This window comes from Gouania willdenowi, chromosome 13 (assembly GCF_900634775.1).
Source record: "Gouania willdenowi chromosome 13, fGouWil2.1, whole genome shotgun sequence".
Taxonomy (NCBI): Eukaryota; Metazoa; Chordata; class Actinopteri; order Blenniiformes; family Gobiesocidae; genus Gouania; species Gouania willdenowi.
This window is the reverse complement of record NC_041056.1, coordinates 35,087,641-35,099,112: the sequence shown is the minus strand read 5'-3', so window position 1 is coordinate 35,099,112 and position 11,472 is coordinate 35,087,641. Positions and strand designations below refer to the sequence as shown.

Genomic DNA, 11,472 nt, shown 5'->3' with positions numbered 1-11,472 from the left:
AATATACCCCTTTATAATGCTACAGAGTATGTTGTTATTATTATGCCCATAATTGACAACTCTTCTTAAGCTCCCACTATATGAATACATACTTCCGACGGGCACTGTACTGGGCTTCAAAAAAACATACATTTACAGAAAAATACAACAAAAATATGAATATTATTATGTGATATTATTTAGAATTATCCCAGTGATTCCAAACTTCCTTTAAATCATGGGTCATGGAGTCCACTTTCTCCTTCGACTCCATCAGCGCATGCAGGGACATCATATCACAAATTATCTGCTTCGTCAGACAGAGGAATGTAACTTTTTTGTGAGTGAATGGGACCACAACACGACTCCACGATGATTATCATTTGTTCTGCGCAAGGGTGAGTGTTATACTAGCAAAGGTCACAAGTCAGAGTAGGTGTACGCGCACGGCTGATGCGCATGCATGTGAGAGTGCCGGTGTCACGGTCTGAATGTTTTTGAATGCTACGTACTGAGATGTAGCCGTGCTGGATTAGCCATGCTCAGGGATTGCTGTACTGATTTTAAAAAATGCTTAAAACAACATATCAGTCAATCATCGATAAAAAAATCAACCAATAAAAAAAAATATGATTGTCATGATCAGATTTATATGAATACAACAGCTTATTATTGTAAAGTTACATCAGGTTAACTGTTATTTATTGCAATGTATATTATAATCCTGTTTTTTTGGAAAATAAATAATTCCTTTTCAAAATGCTAAATAAATAGTTTCACTTGTACGAATTTATGTCTTTTATCAGACTCTACCTAAACTGCCGCATTGGTACAAACTTTATTTATCAATTCATCATGCACATGTCCCATAGAATTAAACCATTGAAATCACACACGCTATTTTACTTTGCACCTTCAAATATACCCCTTCATAACACTACAGAGTATGTTCACCTCTTTATACATCCAACCTTCAAACACATACTAATTTGGCCATAATTGACAACTCTGCTTAAGCTCACACATGAATACATACTGTCAGGATGGGGTTTTATTTTGGAGGGCAGGCAGGAGATCTTGGCCTCCCTCCCAGCAGCCTTCTCCTGCTGATTGGTCTCCAGCTGCAACTGATTAACTGCTGGGTGTAAATGGGGAGGCTTTGCTTCAGGTCAGTGCTGAGATATTTACTTTCGTTTCATGCTAGCTGATACCACTTGTGAACTGGGCTCCGTTTTCATGCCAGTAACTCCTGGATTGACAAGTGTTTTTTCCCTGCAGTTGGACGTTCTTACCCTTGCTTCGTGTTCTTGGTTTGCCTTTTTGTGTTTTTGATCACCTCTGCGTCCCTGGACTGACTATGCCTCAGAAAACAATAAATATTGGAATTATGCACCTGAGCTCCGCCTCTGTCCCTACATTTGGGTCTGCACCTACACATGCTCATGACACATACTTCTGATGGGCACTGTACTATTACAATAATATTTTATTTGAACATCAGCGCCTTTTAGGTCACCCCAAGGTCAATTAACAGTACATAATAAAACCACAACAGCGGGGGGGGGGGGGCATGTGGGAAATGATATTTTAAATAAGTGGGCTTTCAGTCCGGCTTTGAATTGTGAGAATGAGTCCATGTTCCTGAGATCCAGAGGTAGTGACTTCCAGAGCCAGGGAGCAGAGAAGCTGAAAGCTCTGCTCCCCATGGTGGCAAGGTGGGCTGGGGGAGTGGACAGATGAATAGAGGAAGAGGATCTGAGGGAGCGAGATGGAGTGTGAACGTCATACCTGTCAAGTTTTGGATTTGAAAATAAGGGAAATTTTCTGGCGCCCACTACGAGCCGTCCCACCCGCCCAACCAAGCTCCAGTATCCCTTATATTTTAAGATAGGTGTACAAGGAATCTAAAATAGCCACTTGTCAACCACTTACTAAATACAATTATGTGATTAGAATCTGGTAGGTCAACCTTTATTAACATCGAAATGCTGTGCACATTCCTACTAGGGCAGGGTGATATGAACCAAAACTCATATCTCAATATAATTTCTCAAAATGGTGATATATGATATAAATCTAAATAATTTTATCAAATGAAGTCTGACCAGAAAGACAATTCTAGGTTAAATTTGCCACAAAACGCCACACAGGGACATTTATTAACAAACAGCTGCACAATATGAGCACTCAGAAATTAATCTAACTGAGCTTTACATGTTGTTCTGAGAAGTAAAAGCAGCGACTCCTAAAACTAGTATTTTGATACATAATAAGCTATTATATATATATAGATAAATGAAATATTGTAGTTTTCTATATCACCAAAATTGAAAACTCGATACATCTTGAATCTCGATATATCGGCCAGCTTTAATTCCTAAATTATAAAACAGCCTAAATAAAAACATCAAATGTGTATATGCAGCACATGTGTTTATTTAATATACTTACAGGTTATATGCGAGTCAACACATTTAATATTTACTGTTAATTTCACGTTGCTTGTCTTTAAGTTTGACATTAACATTTTATTTTCATTATATATTTTATTATAATTTTTCATGCTCTCTCATGTGGTTCTCTGGTATTCACTAATGACTTATTAGACACATTTATTACAGACTTTACATTCTTTAACACTTTTTTAAAGCAGTGTATATTTGTGGAGCTTGTGATTGGCTGATTTTTCACGATGACTTACGTCATTCCTTCCCCCCTGGTAGACGTTAAAATCTCAGTTACTAATCTTACAGAACGTGTAACTGTGTCCCATCCTGCTGCTCTTTAGGAAGATAAACTCTCTGTCACATTTTACAACGTATTTACACCAGTTCTTTGTTTTTTTCACCAGAACATCTTCATTCATCATCTCTTTTCTGAGTTGTTTCCAGGTTGGTTGCTGCTGTCGGCACTAATCTTGCGAGAGCTGCCACCAAGCCAGGCCATTTCAGGTGCAGTTCTCGAGAGGCTAGTGATGCCGTTCAGTTCAGTAAGGCATCTTTGAATTATTATTACATTAAAATATGGGATATTTACGGGAAAATAATAATACGGGAAGATGGCGAGAAAGAGGGGTAAAATACGGGAGTTTCCCGGCCAAAACGGGATACTTGACAGGTATGGTGAACGTGGATGAGATCAGGTTGGGGGGGGGGGTCCAGCATTTTGAGAGCGTAGTGTTCTGGGGGGATTGTATGGCACTACAAGCTCCTTGAGATAGACTGGTGCCTGTCCTGATGTGGGAGATAGAGGGGGTTTTGGTGATGATGCGGGCAGCTGAGTTCTCAACTAACTGAAGTTTATGGAGGGATTTACTGGGGAGACCAAAGAGAAGGGAATTGCAGTATCAAGCCAGGAAGTGACGAGACGCTGGACAAGGATTGCAGCTGTGTGAGGGGTGAGGGAGGGGCGGAGGCGATTAATGTTACGGTGGTGAAAATGGCGATATAATTGATGTAGGATTTGTAAGATAGAGTGCTGTCGAGGATGACACCCAGACTCCTAACCTGTGGGGAGGGGGAGACAGAGGAGTTCTCCATTTGGATGGAGAAACTATTGGATTTGGAGAGTGTTGATTTTGTTCCAATGAGGAAAACCTTTGTTTTGTCACTGTTGAGTTTTAGGAGATTATGATTTAACCAATGATTTAACTTCTGTGATACAGTCGGTAAGGGATGGGGGGGTTTACTGGTGAGGTAGGGCTGGGTGTCATCTGCGAAACAGTGAAAATGAATACCACATTTAAGGAAGATATTGCCTACGGGGAGGAGATAAACGATGAAGAGAAGGGGCCCCAGGGCTCAGTCCTGGGGCCCTGTAGTGACGGAGGAGGGGTTTTATTTAAAGGATTTGAGCTGGATGAACTGAGTGCGGTCGGAGAGATAGGATTTAAACCAGTTAAGGGGGGTGTGGATCATGCTGATGGAAGCTAATCTGTCCAGAAGGGTGGTGTGAGAGATGGCGTTGAATGCCGCACTCAGGTCGAGGAGGATGAGGATGGTGAAGAGTCCAGAATCAGCTGCCATGAGGAGGATGTTGGTGATTTTTACAAGTGCTGTTTCAGTGCCAAGGAGGGGCGGATACTGGACTGGAACTGTTCATAGAGGTTATTGTGGGATAGGTGAGAAAGTTGGCTGGTGACTGTTTTTTCAAGAATTTTACTGATGAAGGGGAGATTTGAGATGGGGCAGAAGTTATTGAAATTGGAAGGATCAGCACTGGTTTTTTTTTTCAGGATTGGAGTTTTTGTTGCGGTTTTGAAGGACGAGGGAACAGTTCCAGTGATGAGCGAGGAATGGATGATGGCAGATATGATGGGAATCAGAGAGGGGAGGGAGGCTTTGACCAGTAATGTGGGGAGAGGGTCCAACTGACAGGAGGATGGTTGGGACTGGAGGATGGTTGAGACTGATGGATGGGGTCTGAGATTTCAGAGGGAGTGTGGAGTTGGAAGGTGGAAACGGAATGAGTAAAAGGGAAGAATTCTGGTGAGATAGGGAGAGGAGAGTTCTGACTGAGGTGGTGATGAATGTTCTGGATTTTTGAGGTGAGAAATAACATTAGGGTTTCACAGGATGTGGTGGAGTAGAATTGGGGTGTCAGTGAGTCGGGGGGCAGATGAGTTTATTGAGGAAAGAAAACAGAGACTTGGAGTTACCTTTATTTGAACTGATTAACTGTTGGATTTAGGGGGGGCGGTAAACAATTGCAATGATGGTGGGAGTAGGTCCAGAAAGGTCCCATACTGTGGATTCAAATGACAGACACAGGTGAGACTTTGATGTTCTCACGGTGAATCATCGCGAGACCTCCGCCCCGGCCTGACGTGGTTTGCAGGCGTAAACAAACCCAGGTGGAGTGGATTCAATGAGCTGGGAGAAGTTGTTTCCTTGTTGCCATGTCTCAGTTTCAGTCTCAGCCTTAACATTAGCTTAGCAATACCATTAGCTGACATTAGCCGAGCATTAGCATTAACCTAGCATTAGCGTTTGCCTAGCAATAGCTACCAAACAGCTAAATATTTTAAAAGTTAAATGATTGAAATCCATTTAAGAATGGCTGAACCGCTGATGTTCAAAACTGAATCCGTTAAATCTTAAAACGCTAAAATCAAAATTAATGGGGAAACAAATTATTACAAAATCGACAAAAGTTACAAATCACAAAAGTACAACCACCCTTGTGCTGAATTTTTTGACACGTTTTGATATCTGAAAGGTAGGGTAGGCAATTTTCAAAAGCTAGCATGATTTTGAATGTAGCCTCCCTGATGGCTCCGCCTTTACCCCTCCCCCCTCCCCTCTGTGCTCCATCTCACTCACATGCATGCGTACAGCTGCTGCAGTAAAGGAGCTCAGCTGATCGCTTGTGTTGTGCAGAAACTTTGTTGTCTCATGTCTCATTCAGCAGTAAGTAAACAATAAACTTTACCATTATATATTGTCATGACCTGGCTTGTTGAGCCATGAAAAAGAAAAGGAGGTACACAGTAAAGTAAGTTTAAAGGGTTTAATTACAATAAACCATACAAACTAAACCAAAAGCAGGACAAAGGCCAACCAAGCAAAAACAAGGAGCCACCAGAATGGAGCAGAAAATCAACAACCCCTGAGGACGTGACAGTGAATCTTTAAATAGTCCATCCACTGGTGACTGGCCAGGTGCTCCCAGTCAGTCTAACGAGGCTCCGCCCACCAGTCAGGTACCTGCAAAACAAATCACAACACCACGAAAAAGACAAAACAGGCCCTACAAGGCAGGAGACCGTCACAATATGTTAAAAAACGATTTCAGTGTGAGCTCGTGCATGCGAGGGGTCGAGAATGAGCAGGGATGACGTGATTGGTCAAAACTTTATTTTTTTCCATTGGTCGAAGTTATTACAGATTTACAGCTGATACAGATGATGGATTTTCTTTGTTCATTTTTCAGAGCACATAAGATCTTAATTTCTGTCAGGACATAAAGACAATTTCAACCAAAAACATAAAAAGTGTATCTGGAGAAAATCGGCTACCGTAGCTTTAATTGTCAAAATCGGTCAAACACTGAAGGAGTTGAAACGTGCCAAAATTATGTGACGGAAGGAAAAAATGGATAACAATAGTGAGGAATGAGATGCCTCCTGCATCCTCACTAATTACATAACTCTCTTCTGGTCAAACTGCCCTAAGCAGGCCAGATACCATCGCACACTGACACTCAACAAGGTCTCTGCCTGAGGAGGCTCCACAATGTTATGACTACCGCTATCAGCAGCATACATAACCCTGAGAGCACTGAACAGCAGTAGATTCACTGAGGCACACACACTTAAAGCTTGTTTTACCTCAGACTCCCAGACCGGTCTGTTCCCCAAAACCCTTAGACCAAATAAACCCTGTGTCAACATCTGACCAGCAACCCTAAAGCTTGACTCCGTCTCATTCATCCAAACCACCAACAATCACAATGCAGTGATGTAGTTATAGACAGAATATATAAAATTAAGGATGGATGGATTGTTAAACTGGTCAACTTTCACTATTAGATAATGACATGTCACAGGGTTATAAGAAACAAACACTAATGAAGAATGGTGCATATGGTAATGAAGTACCAATTTAATGTGGAACTAAATTGAAGCTGGATGGTGAGAGCCTCCTTGTACCTCATTCAAGGTTGTTTCTTCTTTACATTGGCTAATTTCAGACAAAGATAGACAAAGAGGTTTTTCGAGGTGTTCCTGAGTCCAGGCAGTCATTTATTAAATATGTGGATCCAAGGATAAACAGCAAATAACAACTTCAACAACTTTATTTTCAATTCAAATGAACAAACAGCACATTCTAACAATGCGGAGAAATAACAATAAAACAAGTTCAGGATGCAGGAAGACAGTGTCCAGACAGTAGAACAGAGGTGTACTGTACTGCATGTGGAGATATAGGAGAATAAAGGGAGAGAAGTAGTAACCCCAGGCCTATAAAGATACACACTGCCATGGCTTTTATATTTCACAACTTCTGGCATTGTTTGGCTTCTGAAATCATTTATGATACAAGATGAGCTCTGATATCATATCTGGAAACAACACACAACAGTAGTCATTCTGCCTCGAGATGGTGATGAACAAAACTACTCAACTACGCACAAAATACTGCTTTTTCTATTAGATTGTATATGTACAGATTTAAAGTGACTTAAAAGAAAAGTGCACAATCATGTGTTCTGCTGCCAAAAGAGGACGAGAATAGTTTGCATTTTCTGTACATATCAACATATTTGCTGGATTTAAAGGTTTTTAAAGTAAAAGCTCACAGGCCAACCTCATCAACCTTTCTTTGACGCACCTTGACCTCTCCAATCAGCAGCGTCGTCTCATTAGCAGAATATACACAAACTGATGATGTTCCTACTGTGAGCAAAACGCAGACAGAGCCTGACCCCACTGTCAACCAGTGAACCAATATTATACCGCATAACTTCAATTCACTGTACAACACTCTTTACACCAGAGATGAGCATTAAACAGTAGAGAACAAAGGGCTTGTGTACTTTTAGATTCATTTTGTGTATTTTTGTTGTTTTGTAATTTTGTGAGTTGATGTTAAATTTGTAGTCCTCTTGTGTGTTTTGGGGGTCATTTTGTGTTTTTTTTTGTTGTTTTGTATATTGTGTATTTTTGTCTATGTTTTAGGGGAACTATGTATATTTCTGTTGTCACTGCGTGTTTTTTGTATTTTTTACAGTCATCTTGTTTGCTTCGGGAGTCATTTTGTGTATTTTTATGTAATAATTTTGAGTCATTTTGTGTGTCTTGTATTTTGAGTCATTTTGTTGTCTTTTTGTGAGTTTTTCTATCCAGTTTTTGATCATTTTTTGTTGTCCCTTTGAGTAATTTCTGTAATTCTTTTGCAGTAGCTTTGTGTATTTTTGTCGTCATTGTGTATATTTTCTTTGCTCAGTTTGTATATTTTTGTGTTTTGGGTGGAATTTCTTTTGTCACTGTGTGTTGTTATTTTTGTGTACATTTGTAGTCATCTTGTTAGCTTTGGGAGTCATTTTGTGTATTTTTCTTTACGTCGTTATATAATTTTGGAGTCAATTTGTGCAACTTCTGTATTTTGAGTCATGTTTGTTGTCTTTTTATCTGCTTTTCTGTTATTTTTGTGTATACTTTGTCATCTTGTGTGTGTTATCGAGATATTGTGTATTTCTGTTGTCCTTTTGTGCAATTTCTCTAAGTCTTTTGGAGTGGTTTTATGTATTTTTGCTGTTGTTTTATGTATTTTTCAAAAATTTTGTGTGTTTTTGGAGTTATTTTGTTTGTTTACTTTGAGGACCACACAAAATCAGACCAAGGGCCGCATGGTGCCCCCGGGCCACCAGTTGGCCATGTCTGCTTTCCAAGCTGTATATTAGCATATTAGCCTGGTGCAGCTTTGAGATACGTAAAACATCAAACTGTGGGGTCTCTCAATAATACTCTTTAAGTTTAGGATCTGAAAATAACTCCTAAAATATACTGTATCTTATCTTTGTATGAAAGATACTGGATCTGTTTGGTGTGAATCTGAAAACACTGTTTATCTGATAAAGCTTTGCACTGACTAGCACGAGCACATGGAGGGAAAGCAGGCTCGCAGCTGCATAGAGGCAACATTAGTATTAATCAAACAATTATAGCAGCGACACATATATAAACACATGATGAACCTTAGTGTGCAGCACTGCAGGGTTAAACATGACATTATCTATAGATATTCTAGCACTTTGGAACATTTCAAGGTGTGATTATCACGTCTGCACATAAACAGCTCTACCTTTATTTGTACCTCTGAAACAAGACACTATGTAGCATACTTCTCTTAGTTTCCCAAACACTCATAAAGTGCTGGCTGTTTTTCAGTGGTTTCAGCTGACTGAGTCCACATTCAGGGCACTTCTCTTCCCTTCAGACATTTCAAATGCTTCCCACGACCACTTTGACTTTAGATCCTGGCATTACTTCTGCTCCATCTGCTGCTTGTTTTCTATATTTCTGATGCCTTTTTGTCACTTTTAACGGGACACGTTGCAGGCACATGTAGGCATCATATGGATTATAAGGAGAGGCCTGAGAATAACAAAAATTCTGTACCTGTATTTACATGTGATGTATCAACTCGGTCTAAAGCAGTGGTTCTCAACTGGTCAGATACTCAATGTCATCCCTTAGACACAAGCCCCAACTAAAATCTACAACATTTTTCAAACTTTTTAATATATTCAATACAAAGATGTTGCAGTTGGAACTAGAAAAGGTATTTACTGTAGTATTTAGTAAATAAATCCAATATGTAAAGCACTGTAAAGTACCCGTTGAAAATGATAGATGGAAAAAATATATATTTTACTATGAATTACCTGCCTTTTATTAAAAAAAGAGATTTTTAATAGTTTTTAATCCAAAATGCAAATAGGAGGAATATAATCTATTTTTTGTCTTAATTTTTGAAATGAAAATCATTGAATAAACAAACTACCAAATGATCTCCGTCTATTGTTAGATATTGGTAGATTTGTTGATTCTCCACTGCATGAATAAATCACCTTCAAAATAAAAGCACATGTCCGTGCAACTGTATATTATGCAGCCAACATGTTGAGAATCCCTGCTCCAATGTATGCATTACATTTGTAATCATCTTGTTTGCTTTGGGAGTCATTTTGTGTATTTTGGTTGTCTTTTTGCATGTTTTTCAGCTATTTTTGTGTATACTTTGTCATCTTGTGTGTTTTTGAAAAAAAAATTATATTTTCTTTGTTCCTTTGTGTAATTTCCGTAATTTTGTAAGTCATTTGGAGTAGTTTTGTGTGTTTTTGCTGTTGTTTTGTATATTTTTCTTTGTCATTCTGTGTGTTTTTGAAGTCGTTTTGTTTGTTCACATTGAAGACCACAAAAAATCAGACCAAAGGCTGCATGTGGCCACCAGTTGCCCATGTCTGGTAGATTTGTTGATTCTTATTTGCAGGAAAATAATAAAAAAAAAGTGCAAGGTCTGTTAAAGGCAACTGTAAATTGGTGCGCAACCCACATGTTGAGAATCCCTGCTCTAATGTAACATTAGCTTGTTCAGTTGTGATGAAACAGGCGTTCGGGGGCCCTAGTGATGTCGTCCCTTTGGTGCGGCAGTACCTCGTGTGTCTGTGGAGTGGGTGAAGAGTGGCAGGTTGATATCCATCACCACTGCAGCCTCACTGGGGCTTCACACAGGAAGGAAAAACAAGCAGAGCACAGAACACAATCAGGTCAAGGGCTCTGATTGGTCGGTGAGGTCGTATTCCTCTGCTTTGATTGGCTCCATGGCTTCTAAGGAGCTGGACAGGCTCTGTGTGTTGTCTTCGTCCTCTGCCATCACGGCCTGTCTCCTCCGCCCCCCTCCCTGCTGCTCCCTGCTCTGTGTCTCCTCCTCCTCCTGCTGCTGACCCTTCCTCTTCCCCCCACCCCCCCTCTTATGTTCCCCCACTGTCCACATGCTCTCCTCTTCATCGTCCCTGCCCTGTGCCTCCCTGTCAAAGTCCAGCAACTCCTCCATCATCTCCTCGATTTCCAGCTCTCCATCAAGCTCCTCCTCCACCTCGGACCTCAGCTCCCCCATGCTCTCGGTTCGGTTGGTGTCATCAGTCTCCTCCTCCTCCCCGAGGACTCTCAGTCTTTCAGGGGGCTCACTGGCCTGACTCTCTCCAAACTCCAGGATGGTGGGCAGGTTTCCCTTCTTGGGACAGCGCTTCCTCAGGCTGAGCAGGAAGGGCTGTGGCAGAGAGAAGATGTCCACGTTGTTACCCAGGTCGATCCATGTCACACTGGGGAAACTTCCTGGGTCCTGTGGTGCAAAACATACATGTTCTAATAATAACAGCACTGTCAGCATCTGTTTTCTAATCCTACTTTAAACAAATCTATATTCTTTCCAATGAATGTCTCCATATGACTAACAGCCCAATTGCACTTCATTTTCGACCCATTGTTTAGGAAAAGTGTAGGTGTACTCATCATATGCTGTCATACTAGTAATGTAACAACATGTGTTTATTTATACACACTAACTCTTCAAGTAATTCTGCAAGTTAAACAATTGCCCTTGTCATCCTTCCACTCTATGGCATCACATTAGTTTAAACTCTAAAAAAAATCCACTGTGGACCAATATTACTCACAATAAGATTCAGAGTTAGAGCCAAACTTGAAACCATGGAAGGAAATAAACTCATAATGAACCCCGAGTTTCCAAAGTGATAATAAGAGGAAACAAAAAGATGTTGTTTTCTCACCATTTGTTAATCATGGCCAGAGAGTTATCTGTAGGTTTTATTTAACTCCCAATTTTGTACTGAATCTTATTTTATCTGAAAAAATATCTGACTTATGACTCAGACATTAAAAAAATGAGTGCTACCAAGAAAGAACCTCTGGTGTTCCTTGAGAACCAGATCAAAATTGTTGTGTGCACCCCTGGTTATGATAAATAA

General features: G+C 40.2%; 1 protein-coding gene across 2 annotated transcripts in view; it reads right to left on the bottom strand.

The window, feature by feature from the left end:
• Positions 1-7,835: 7,835 nt before the first annotated feature.
• lrrc75a (leucine rich repeat containing 75A) overlaps positions 7,836-11,472 on the bottom strand; it is an 80,938-nt gene continuing 77,301 nt past the window's right edge. For both annotated transcript variants that reach the window (XM_028464428.1, XM_028464429.1), the window contains one exon: positions 7,836-10,826. In XM_028464428.1, coding sequence (XP_028320229.1) covers positions 10,248-10,826 — 579 coding nt within the window. In that variant the 3' untranslated portion in view covers positions 7,836-10,247. The remainder of the gene's footprint in view (positions 10,827-11,472) is intronic.